Genomic DNA, 13564 nt, shown 5'->3' with positions numbered 1-13564 from the left:
ACTCTGGTGGAGGAGGCATGAGAATCACTTGAACCTGGGAGGTGGAGGTTACAGTGAGCCAGGATTGTGCCATTGCACCCCAGCCTGGGCGGCAGAGTGAGACTCTGTCTCCAAAAAAAAAAAGGCAGCTAATGACTTGGAACTATAAAGACATAGAAAAGGTAGTTGATAGTTGGTAATGATGGAGATAAGACACAGCAGATAAACACCGAGAAAAGACTTGAATTTTTCAACTGAGAAAAATTAGTTTCTTCCAAAAGAGCAGAGTCAGCAGACAACCCTACCCTGTTTTCTCTTGGTGTCCAATACCACATAATCCTTTAAAGTGCAGCTCAGATGTATACCCAATAATAGTTAATGTTTATTGAAAGCTTACATATTTCATATTATGCTAATATTACATGAGTTTATTATTCCCACATCAATTCTATGATGTAGATACTGTTACTGTTTGTCACTTAACTGTTGAAGACCAGAGAGTTTAATCAATTCGTCCAAGTTTGTATGGTTAATAGTATGAAAAAATAATTGAATCCAGGCACACCAGTGTCAGAATCCATACTTTTAGGCACTACACTATGCACGTGTTCTTTTGACATTTTCCTAGTTATTCACGAACAGAATTTAATCACATTTTAGACTGACTGGCTCTCCAGGCTGTGGATACTACGAGTTACAGGCAGTTTATATTGTCAAGAGGCTTGTAATCTAGGTAAGGATAAGCGACATTTGCCATTTTCTTAAAATGATAAGTAATCCTGTAAGATAGTCTATGGTAAGTGACAAATGAGGGATATGGTAATAAGTAATGACAATATAGAGGATGAAATGGTCAGCCTGGGACTGGGTGTTATGGAAGGTTTCATGGAAGGAGTAGTATTTGATCTGGACCTGCAAGGATCAGTGTTATTTTGACTGCAGGTGATACATATGAAGAGGTAGAGTAAGTGGGGACGGTATTTCAGATAATGAGAACAGCTGAAACAAAGGCATATTTATGCCTTTGGTAAAAGTAAGATGTGTTTGGGGAAATTTACATAGTCCATTTGAGGTGGTTAATGTGGCCAGAATGGCTGAAGGATTGGAAAGAAATACTAAGGTCAGGTTGTGAATAATCCTGAGTGGAGATCCATAGAAAGCTGTGAGTTTGCAGTGGATTTTGTTTAAAATAGAACTCTGTATTTCTGAAGTATTTACTTCTTGGTTCAAATAAATGCCTACTTAAAGAAACATTTTATTTTATTCCTAGAATGCCAGTTAATGAAAACAGAACGACCAAAGCCAAACACATTTATAATCAGATGTCTCCAGTGGACCACTGTTATAGAAAGAACATTTCATGTAGATACTCCAGAGGAAAGGTAAGAAATGGATTTTTCCCATTTTGTGAAAAAGGAATCAGTCTAAAGACATATTTGTATCCTACTTCATTATTTGTAAATATACATCAATATATTTTTAAATGCTCTAGTCTCTAAATTCTTGTTTCTGGTATAACACATGAATAACAATGGCTTACAAAATAATACTTAATAAATCGGAATCTCTGGACATGCTAGAAGATATACTTCTTTAGAGAGACAGAACGTTTAAAGGTCAAAATACAAATTTAAAAAGACATTTTTATAGCCGACTACCTTTTTTTAAAATTGTAGAATTGATTCTATTCATACTTGAAATTCTGAGGCTAGTGATAGCAAAAGATGGCAAGCAGCATGTATTCTAGGTTAATTGCAAGTGGCTGCCTGGAGCACTGTGTTGCTAAGGTTTCTGAGATTGGGTCTTAGGAGCAGGAAGGAGGATTAATTAGCACTGACTGTCGTTTTTAAAGAGGGTAGTGACAACACTGTCACTGTAGTAACTAACTCACCAGCTGTATCAGGTCCACGTTTTATCCTCCTGATCGATCAACTTTTACAACCACTTCCCAATTCTATATCTGCTCACTTTGATACTGAGTTAAGTTCAGAGACCACAGTCACAAAATCATCATCCCGCCCATGTTACTAAATTGATCCTAATCAGCAACTTCGTGAAGTTAAATCTTATTAGCCTTATGTTCCAAATGAATAAATTTTTAACAGTCTTGTCTAAAATTTTAGTAAAAGCAAAATGGTAAAGTATTATTTTAATAACACTTTTGATAATAGAGTAAATGATAGTGTATGAATAAGAAACGTAGAAAAGAGTTAAGCACTGTTATATTCTTTTGTATACTTCCAAAAGTATGCAGATACATTTAGGCTTTTAGTATATATACAGTTCCGGATGTGGATCCCCGAGCTCCTGTCCTTCCCCGCCTGCCCACCCTTCCCTCAGCCCCACCTCTCCTGGGCCTCTTCTTCCCTGATAATACTGAGCCTTTCAGTTTGTTCGTGTCTCCGCCGCTTGGCCCATAAACATTAAGGTGGGCTAATTCCTATGTATCTTTTCAGATCTGAGCTTCAAATGTCATTTTTCCTACAAAACCTCTGACTCTTATAGACTAGTCAGGCTCCCCTGCTATATACTTACATATTTCTTTGTACCTTTCTATCAAGTATATTTTATAACTGTAATCCTTCCTTGCGTTTCTCACTAAACTTTCAGATTCTTGACAGCAAAGATCATGGCTTCCTCACTCATTTTAAAAATCTTTAGCATATAGTCCATGGCCCAACACAGTATTTATTGTCTGGCTAGATTAATAGAACTTTTCCCATGTCAGTATATATTCTTTGAAAATATTATTAGTGGATTTATAACATCTATTGAAGTACAATTCATTTTGCCATTTGTGTTTACAAAGCTGGATTTATGTCAGATCTTAAGACTCTAAAACCCTTTGCTATTCCTGTAATAACATACTCTTCTGAACAGCTAGTTTTCATTTGTATTTATGAGTATAAGAAAAAAACAGTATTCTTAAAATGAAAAACAGCATACTTATATTTGCCATTGGTATGTGCATTTCTGAATACCTGTAGAATCTGGTGTTTGGAAATTCTGTATGACTTCAGTGTAATATCATTGAAGACTTAGAGAGGGTTAGTGAGAGTTAGACAAACTTTTTTTTTTTTTTTTTTTAACTTTCTGCCCAGTCTACAATTTTTACCTGTCGTAAACTAAATGTCTCTTACCTATCTTCTGTTTATCTCAGTTCATGAAATAAGGCTGGACTCTGTTTTTCTCAATGGGGAGCCCGTCGTATCACCTTCATTTATTTGATAGTCCATTTTCCCCCCACTATTTGTGGATAACACACATACATATTTGGGTTTTTAGGATTTAGTCTTTTTTTTTCCCCTTTGACTTTTCTGTATTCTAGCATTAACACCACATGGCTTTAATTAGAGAAATTTGATAAAATTTTTATCTGCTAATATAGCAACATTTCCCTTATTTTTAAATAAAAATGTTCTTAGTTATATTCGTGCGTTCTTTTTAAAAAAGGTAAAAAATTACATGATATGAAATTCTCTTACATTTTAAAGGATATGATAGAGTATTGTTAACTATGTGTGCATATTGTTGTATAGCAGATCTCTAGAACTTTGTCATTACATTTTTAAGGATATGATAGAGTACTGTTAACTATGTGTGCATATTGTTGTATAGCAGATCTCTAGAACTTAGTCATCTGGCATGACTGAACCTGTTCCCATTGAATAGCACTTTCCACTCCCCTGTCCCCTGCCCCTAGAAACCACCATTCTACTTTCTGCTTCTGTGAATTCAGCTACTTTAGACAGGTCACATAAGTGGAATCATACATTGTGTGTCCTGTTACTGTCGTATTTCTCTTAGTATAATGTCTTCAAAGTTTATCCATGTTGTACCGTATTAGAGGATTTTCTTCTTTTTTTAAGGGTGGCTAATACTCCAGTGTATGTATATAATACATTTGCATTTGTTCATTTTTCTGAGCCAGGGTCTTGCTCTGTCACCCACGCTGGAGTGCGGTGGTGTGATTGTGGCTTACTTCAGCCTAGAACTCAGGCCCAGGGGATCCTCCCAGCTTAGCTTCCCCCATAGCTGGGACTACAGGCACACATGCAACTAATTAAAAAAATTTTTTTTGGTAGAGACATGGTTTCTCCATGTTGCCAGGGCTTGCCTGGAACTCCTGGCCTCAAGCAACCCACCTTGGCTGGAATTACAGGCATGAGCCACATGCCTGGGCAGTACATTCATTTTATCCATTCATCTGCTGATGGATATTTAGGTTGTTTCTACCTCTTGGCTATTGTGAATAATGCAACAACGACCATGAGAGGGCAAATATTTATTTAAGTTCCTCATTTCACTTTGTTTGAATAAGTATCCAGAAGTGTGATTGCTGGCTCATATGGTAGTTCTATTTTTAATTTTTTTAAGAATCTCCATACTGTTTTCTATAGCAGCCACATTATTTTACATTTCCAACAATAATGCACAAGGTTCTAATTTCTTCCTATCCTTGCTGACACTTATTTTTCTTTTCTGTTGTTTTTTTTTTAAAGATAACGGCCATCCTGGCAGGTGTGAGGTGATGTTTCATTGTGGTTTCGATTCACACTTCCCTGATATTTAGTAATGCTCAGCATTTTTCAAATACCGATGTCATTCATATGTCTTCTTTGAAGAAATGTCTATTCAAGTCTTTTGCCAAGTTTTTAATTGTGTGTTTTTTGTTTTTGCTATTGAGTTGTAGGAGTTTCTTATACATTTTGATTGTTAATGCCTTATCAGACATATGGTTTGCAAATACATCCTCTCATCCTGTAGTTTGCTGTTTCATTCTGTTGTTTGCTGTGCAGAAGCTTTATTTTGATGTAGTTCTACTCATCCCTTACTGCTTTTGTTATCATTAAGAAATCATTTCTAAGGACTAAGATATGAAGCTTTTCTCCTGTGTTTTTTTCCTAGGAGTTTGTAGTTTCAGGTCTTACATTTATTCTTTGATCCATTTTGAGTTGGTTTTGTGTGTGGTGTAAAATAAGGCTCCAGTTTTATTCTTTTGCATGTTGATACCCAATTTTCCCACACCATTTGCTAAAGAGCCTATCCTTCCACATTGTGTTAGTCATGGCACCCTTGTCAAAGATTATTTGACCATATTTATATGGTTTTATTATCTGGCCTCTCTGTTCTGTTCCATTAGTCTATATGTGTTTATGCCAGTACCAAACTGTTTTAATTACTGAAGTTTTAGAATGCATTTTGAAGTCAGGAAGTATGAAGCCCTCAGCTTTTTGCTTTCTCAAGATTGTTTCTGCTATTTGGGACTCTTGATGGTTTCTGTACAAATTTTAAGATTTTTTTTTCTGTTTCTGCAAAAATGCTGTAGGATTTTGATAAGGATTGCATTGTATCTTTAGCTTACTTTGCAGTATTGACATCTTAACAATATTAAATCTTCCAGTGCATGAACATGGGATGTGTTTCCATTTATTTGTGTCTCCTTTAATTTCTTTCTGCAACGTTTTATAGTTTTCAGTGTATAAATCTTTCACTTGATTTGTTAAGTTTATTCCTAAAGTAACTTACTCTTTTTGATGCTCTTGTAAATGGGATTTGCCTTAGTTCCTTTGGGCGGCTACAATAAAATATCATAAACTGAGTAGCTTATAAACAATAGAAATTTATTTCTCACAGTTCTGAAGGCCAGATGTTTAAGTTCAAGGTGCTGGCAAATTCGGTGTCTAGAGAGGTTCCTCTTCATAGTTCATAGATGTCTTTTCCCTGTATTGTCACATAGTAGAGGGGCCAAAGGAACTCTCTGAGGACTCTTCTATAAGTGCACTAATTTAATTTATGAGTTCTGTCATGACCTCACAGAGGCCCACTTCCTAATACCATCATCTTTGAGATTAAGCGACCCAAAACATTGATTCTTTTGTAGACCTGTAACTGTATCTGCAAACATTAACAATTTTGTCTCTTCATTTCTGTATTATTTATTATTTTGAAATTTTTTGTATTATTTCTCTGTTTTTAAGCAACATTTAATAATTTGATGATAGCAAATAATACCTTTTTTTCTGATTTTAATGGATACGCTTATCTACTGTTAAATATGATTTGTATATGTATTTTATTCTGCTGTATATGACCATCCACAATATAGACTAAGGTTATTTTTCTTTCTTACAGCTAACTACTTTCATTGTCGCAACCATGGCCACTACACTCACACTCATATACAGACACACATGTGCCTGTGCACACATACACCTCGCTCCCACCGTGTTTCAGATACTTTGAACTCCCGGTAGTTTCCCAAGTACTAATGCTGTCCGTTGCTTTTATATTACCTGTAGCTCTTTCCTTCTTGCCCTTCTGCCCCTACTGCTAGGAACACCTCGTATCCTTTGCTTGTCTATTCCTCATCCTGGTAAGTACCAACTCATTTTGCACATCTGCATTGAAGAATTACCTTTCTCTTTGGGTCCCCATCGAAACTATTGTTATTATTAGAACACTACTGTACTCCGTGTATACTTCTATCATTTTACTTGTAACACTTTATTATACTTATTCACAATACCAAGGTTCCCCCTTCAGACTGTAAATTCTTCCTAAGCCATTCCTTATTCAAACTTTAGTAGCACACATGTATTAGACATTTAATTAGATATTTATTAGTAAATAATCAGTTTTTGAAAATTGTTTGATTTTTTTTTTGTATAAGTAGTCTATGTACTTTTAAAAGATTAATTTACTTCTTTCATAGAGGTCTCCATTCTGTTTTTCAAATTCATTATGTTTTTAAACATTACTTAGGAAACGGAAGATTGGATATCATCTTTCAATTAGTCAGGTACTTTGGCCTGATGTTCTTTTGCAGGATTTACCCACCCCCAGCCCCACCCCCACCAAATGGTGTAGGGTTATAGTTTAAGTATCGTCAATTATGGTGAATTAGGTAATTTGGGTCAGTAGTCCAGCTAACTACTACTAGTAAAGCTGTAAGAGACTTTTGTTTGTTTTTGCTTTTTAAAAGGCATCAGAGAGCTGTTAAGGCTAAGATTTATGAGGCCAAAACTTTACTGAAGAAAGAAACCCAGAGAGTGAACCTACTTTTCCCTTTGGGTTACCTGTCAGTTCTTGAAGTAATATTGGAGATGGAGAGATTTTGAGTACCTCCCAGAGCTGGGAGTAATATTTTGGAATCTAGGATCTGCCGAAGAGGAGACATGGTAAACCACTGCCTTTTGGCATTGGTAGCTTAAAGGACCATAAGAAATAGTAAACAGGAAATAGATTCGCCTTAACAGGACTGACGTATAACTATAAATTATTTCAGTCCTGAAATTGAGTGAAGGTGATTTGCTAGTCTCCTAGGAGCTGCTAAAAGCAAATGTAAATTCTCTCTAAAAGAAGATTATATCTTCCTAGGCTTTAACATTATCTCAATTTTCACGTTCTGTGTCCAGGACTTATTAAAAATGAGTTCACAAAAATTCAACACAATGTGACCAAAATCATAGAGGAAGAAAACAGACATAGAATCATATTCATAGGAGCTCTAGATAAGAGTTATGAGACAGTGATGAAAAGAACTGTGCATTAATTAGTATGTTCAAGTATGTTAAGATTGGGTGATTCTGCAGAGAGAAAGTATGAAAAAGAACCAAATGGACAATAGTTTTCATTTGTAGTCAAGGTAAAATGAAAAAGAAAACCACATAGAAATTCTAAAAATTGAAAATAAAACATTTGAAATTATGAGTTCTAACAGGCGGTTTTAATAGCAAACTAGGCCTCACATTAGAAAAAATTAGTGAACTCAAAAATAGAGCAGAACATTTATAATGAAACATGCAAAGATAAGAGGATAGAAAATAAAACTAAGAATAGAATGTTAGATAAAAACAGTGCAGTGAGAATGTCTTACATATGTAAAATTGGAGGCTCAGAAGGGGAGGAGAGCTGGAGCAGAAAGTATTTGAAAAGATAATGATTGAAATTTAAAAAGTAAATGGCTGAAGATATCAAACTATAGTTTCAAAAGTCCTATAAATCTCAAGTAGGAAAAATGTGAAGAAAATCCCTAATCTTATTAGACTGTTAAAAACCAAAGATAGGGCTGGGCACTGTGGCTCACGCCTGTAATCCCAGCACTTTGGGACCTCAGGGCAGGTGGATCACAAGGTCAAAAGATTGAGACCATCCTGGCCAGCATGGTAAAACCCCATCTCTACTAAAAATACAAAACTTTGCTGGGTTTGGGCATGTGCCTGTAATCCCAGTTAGTTTTGGGAGGCTGAGGCAGGAGAATAGCTTGAATTCGGGACGTGGAGGTTGCAGTGAGCTGAGATTGTGCCACTGCACTAGAGCCTGGCGACTGAGTGAGACCTTGTCTGAAGAAACAAAAACAATAAAAAAAACAAAAACGCAAACAAGAAAGAGAGTGGGAAAATCCCCAATGTAGATAGAGAAAAAAATGTACTTCGCTTTCAGAGCAGCAACAAATAGACCAAAAGGTAATGTATTAATAAGTGGAATGGAATAATAATGAAATATAATGGAAGTGATGTTCCAAAAAATGGAATGATGATGATAGAATGATATTCCCAAAGATCTGAAAGAAAATAAATGCTAAGAAACAAGTATTCCCACAAATAAAAGTAAAATGAAAGTATTTTTAGTAATAAAATTGATAGAGGCTGGGCGTTGTGTCTCATGCCTGTAGTACCAGCATTTTCGAAGGCTGAGGCAGGAGGATTACTTGAGCCCAGGAGCTCCAGACCAGCCTGTTTCCCCCACCCCCCAAAAAGTTGATAGGATTTGTCACTAGCACACCTGTAATAACTAACCTAGTATTCTTTAGACAGAATAAGAATAATCTCAGATAGGAGGATAGATACAGAAAGGAATGAAAAACAAAATGGTTAAATGAACCAATAATTAAAAATAAGCATTGATTTTAAATACAATTTTTTTGTGGTTTAATTATATAAAGAATGAAAAGTATCTGAAGTAATAACAAATTGAGTTCACAACAAAAAATGGAGTTAATTTTTTGGGAGGTTGCTGTAGACTTTGCTAAGTCAAGGTTAAATACTATAATTTCAGTTACAGCTACTGAAAGGATAGAGTATGGTGGCTACCAGACTAATTGGAGAAGAAATGGAAGTATAAAAAATTATTCTGGCATATATTATATAAGTGGACCATATAAAGTTAGGGATATACATATAAATAATTACAAAAAAGATGACTGAAAAGCCAACAGGAAAATTTAAATGGAATTCTGAGACAACATAAAATAATTTTTTAAAAAACAGGCAGGAAAGGAGAAAAAGAGATAAATATATAGGTTGAAAATAAATAGATTGAAAAAGATTGATCATGGAAAGACTAAGCATAAGAAGGATGGATTGCTGTATTATTTCAGATTAAATGTATTACCAGCGACTATTAGGATACTTTATAATGAGAAAAGTATCTATTGAACAGGACTATATAGTAGTCATCAACACATGTAACAGAAGTAAAGGGATAAAAATGGGCAATTTCACAACCATATTTGGAGATAAAAAAAATTCTCAGCACTTGGTAGAGCAGCTACACAAAAAATCAGCTAAGACGTGTAATAACATGATCAACCACCTTGATGTACCTGATATTTATAGAATACTGCACTCAAAAGTGGCAGAACAGACATTTTCAAGTACGCATGGTACATTGATCAGGATAGAGCATATTCTTGGTCATAAAAAAATTCTCAATAGATTTTGGAAGATTAACGTTATACAGTGTGTGTTCTGTAATCACTGTAGAATTAATTAGAACTCACTAACAAGACAATAGAAAAATGCCATTTACTAGAAATTAAACAACATAATTAGAATCATTGACTCAAAAACAGAACTCACAAGAGCCATTAGAAAATAATTTTAAATGAATATTAATGAAAACAAACATATCAAAATGTGTGGGGTGTAACTAAATGAGTGCTTAGAGGGAAATTTATAGCCTTAAATACCTGTTTTTAAAAAGAAGGAAGTTCTCACATCATTAACTTAAGCTTCCATCTTAAGAAACCAGAAAAGTAAATGAAACCCAAAGAAAACAGAAAGAAACAATACCAATCAGAAATCGGTGAAATAGAAAAACAGAATAGTAGAGAATAATCAAGAAAACCAAAACTACTTCTTGGGAAAAAAATGAATAGAATTGAAAAACATTTTTGGATATTGTTAAAGAAAAAGAAGGAAGATGCCAATTGCTGACACTGTCCCAAGAAAACATTAGAAAATCCATTAGCAAGGAATGGAAGTGAATTAGTAATTAAGAACCTTTCCTCAAACCTTCCAAGCCCAGACAGCCTTATTGGTGAGTTCTATCAAACATTTAAGAAAGAATTTTGACCAGTCCTATAGACGCTGTTTCAGAAGATAATGAGAAGGGAATACTTCTCAAATTATTTTAGAAGGCCACCATCACCTTCATTTCAGAAACCAGACAGAACTATTTTAAGAGACAACTATAGTCCGATACACTTGTGAATTATATGCAAAATTTGTTAACAAAATATCAACAAATTAAACAAAAGGTAAAAAGGATAATACATTGTGACTAAATGAAGCTTATCTCAAGAATTAAAAGTTGCATTACCATCAGGAAACTGTTAAGCTAAGTTCACCTTATTAATATAATAAACGTAAAAAACTGTGTGAATATTTTATTCAGATAAAGAAAAATAATTTGACTATTTTAATTTTTATTTTTATTGGAAAAAGAGTCTTGCTCTTTTGCTCTGTCTGGAGTGCCATATCGTGATCTCGGCTCACTGCAACTTCCACCTCCCGGGTTCAAGTGATTCTCATGCCTCAGCTCCTGAGTAGCTGGGATTACAGGTTCCTGCCAGCTAATTTTTGTATTTTTAGTAGAGACAGGGTTTCACCATGTTGGCCAGGCTGGTCTCTAACTCCTGATCTCAGATGATCCACCCGTCTGGGCCTCCCAAAGTGCTGGGATTACAGGCGTGAGCCACTGCACCTGGCCTACATTTGGCAAAATTCAACAAACTTTCATTAAAAAATGCAGCTGGTTAGAAATAGAACAGAACTTAGGTGATCACGTAAGTGTATGTATAAAAGATCTGCAATTTATATAATACTCAAGGGGGTGAAAACTCAGTGTTATTTCTAACTTGTGAAACAAAGCGTGTATGCTGCTCTCTTTACTTTTATTTAACATTGTACCGAAGGTCTGATCTAGGGTAATAAAAGCAAGAAAATGATGTAAAAGGCTTATGGATTGGAAACGAAGTAAAGCTGCTCTTGATTGCCTACAATGTGGTTGCATGTGTAGAAAATCCAGAAAAATAAGAGCTACTAGAACTAATAAATGAATTTAGTAAAGTTGCAGTGTACAAAGTCAATATACAAAAATCAATTGTATTTTTAAATACTACCAAGAACAATTAGAAAGTGAAAGAAAAAGAAAACCCTTCACAATAGCATGAAGAGTCTTGTGTCACTTCATGACAATGATATGTTTTGAGAAACATGTCATTAGGCAGTATTATGTAAACATACTACTTGAACAAACCTAGATGGTGTAGCCCCCCCGTACCTAGACCAGGCGTCCCCAAACTGTGGCCCCCCGAGGCCATTTATCCGGCCCCCCGCCGCACTTCAGGAAGGGGTACCTCTTTCACTGGTGGTCAGTGAGGGGAGCACAGTATGTGGCAGCCCTCCAACGGTCTGAGAGACAGTGAACTGGCCCCCCTATGTAAAAAGTTTGGGGACGCCTGACCTAGACTATGTGGTGTAGCCTCTGGCCCCCAGGCTACAAACCATACAGTGAATTACTGTACGGAATACTGTAGGCAGTTGCAATGCAATGGTTAAGTATTTCTGTATCTAAACATAAAAGCATAGGAAAGGTACAGTAAAAATACAGTATAATAATCTTAGGGGACCACCATTGTGTATGCAGTCCATCATTGACTGAAACATTGTTATGTGGTGCATGACTGTATGTAGGAATAAATTCAGTTAAAGATGTGAAAGATCTTTGCACAGAAGATTACAAACATTGCATTGGGAAACTAAAAACCTAAATAAATGTAGAGCTATACCATGTTCATGGATTGGAAGATTTAAATAATTAAAGATGGTAGTTCCCCCGAAATTGATCTATACATTTAATATACTTCCAGTCAAAATCCAAGTAGACCTTAAGAAGCAGACAAGCTGATTATACAATTTGTATGGAAAAATCATGACCCTTGATTCGATAGCCAAATGTCAAAAAAATAAAGCTTGATAAAGGTGCTCCTGAGACTGATTGTTCGAACTGTGAGCTGTGATTATTTCTTTTTCTTTTTCATTTCTTTCTTTCTTTCTTTCTTTCTTTTTTTTTTTTTTTGAAGAAACTTACTATGATCTGGAAATAGGGAAAGGTTTTGGCTTTGAAAATCTTTCCTTGGAATGTCTGTTGGACCTCATAAAAATCTTAAGGATGTCAATTATGGACTTAAAATGCTTAAGGAAAACACTTTTAAAAACTGCAGCAAACTTTCAGGGGTCAACTTAATAGTTAGAATGGGCCAGGTGTAGTGGCTCACGCCTGTAATTGCAGCACTTTGGGAGGCCACATTGGGTGGATCACTTGAAGTCAGGAGCTCAAGACCAGTCTGGCCAACATGGTGAAACCCCATCTCTACTAAAAATATAAAAATTAGCCAAGTGTCATGACACATGCCTGTAATCCCAGGTACTCAGGAAGCTTGAGGCAGGAGAATCATTTGAACCCAGGGGGTGGAGGTTGCAGTGAGCCGAGCTGATGCCATTGAATCCCAGCCTAGGTGACAGAGTGAGACTGTTTAAAAAAAGAAATAGGGTATATACAGTCAAATAAAATTTAACTGTTCATTTAAGTGATTTTAACTTGAGTTTTCAAAAAAATTTTTTCTTCTCTCTTTTTCTTCAGCATACTTCCAAAAAATGCTACTATAGACTTCAGGCCTGTGGTGAAATGCATTTAGGATTCTTTTCACCTTGGGGTGATGGTGGGAGTGTATGCTTATGTGTGTTGTGTGTGTGTGTGATCTGTGAATAGATTTTATTTGTATCGATTTCCTATTTTAAAAAAGGAAAATATTTAATTTGCCATCTTCTATTAATGGGAAATTGTATTCGTTTGTATAGGGAAGAATGGACAGAAGCTATCCAGGCCGTAGCAGACAGACTACAGAGGCAAGAAGAGGAGAGAATGAATTGTAGTCCAACTTCACAAATTGATAACATAGGGGAAGAAGAGATGGATGCTTCTACAACCCATCATAAAAGAAAGGTAGAAATAATAATTTATTCCCAGCACAACATTCATTTGTTTGGGAGAAACATACTACAAACTACCATTTGCAGAGAAATGGCAGCCAGTTTTCTTATGACATATAAATATGTTGATGGGTTTTATTCACATGAATCTGAAATATATGTTGTTGTTTGAAACCAGATTGGTGAGTATCATTTCAGTGATTCAGTACTTTAGCACTGAGTGTTGATAGGGCTCATGTGTGATTGATGTGCCATCATACAACTTTATAATTTGCATTCTTCCTTGTTTTTTAATACAATTTTAG

The 13564-nt window shown here is 35.4% G+C and overlaps 1 protein-coding gene across 4 annotated transcripts in view; it reads left to right on the top strand.

Annotated features, from left to right (window-relative positions):
- AKT3 (AKT serine/threonine kinase 3) overlaps positions 1 to 13564 on the top strand; it is a 318464-nt gene that overhangs the window by 164578 nt on the left and 140322 nt on the right. For all 4 annotated transcript variants that reach the window (XM_039464326.2, XM_039464325.2, XM_074385420.1 and 1 more), the window contains 2 exons: positions 1250 to 1361; positions 13128 to 13272. In XM_039464326.2, the coding sequence (XP_039320260.1) occupies positions 1250 to 1361; positions 13128 to 13272 (257 nt within the window). The remainder of the gene's footprint in view (positions 1 to 1249; positions 1362 to 13127; positions 13273 to 13564) is intronic.

This window comes from Saimiri boliviensis, chromosome 14 (genome assembly GCF_048565385.1).
Source record: "Saimiri boliviensis isolate mSaiBol1 chromosome 14, mSaiBol1.pri, whole genome shotgun sequence".
In the NCBI taxonomy this organism is placed as follows: domain Eukaryota; kingdom Metazoa; phylum Chordata; class Mammalia; order Primates; family Cebidae; genus Saimiri; species Saimiri boliviensis.
The sequence above is the reverse complement of the archived record's forward strand: the minus strand, read 5'-3'. Positions and strand labels throughout refer to the sequence as shown.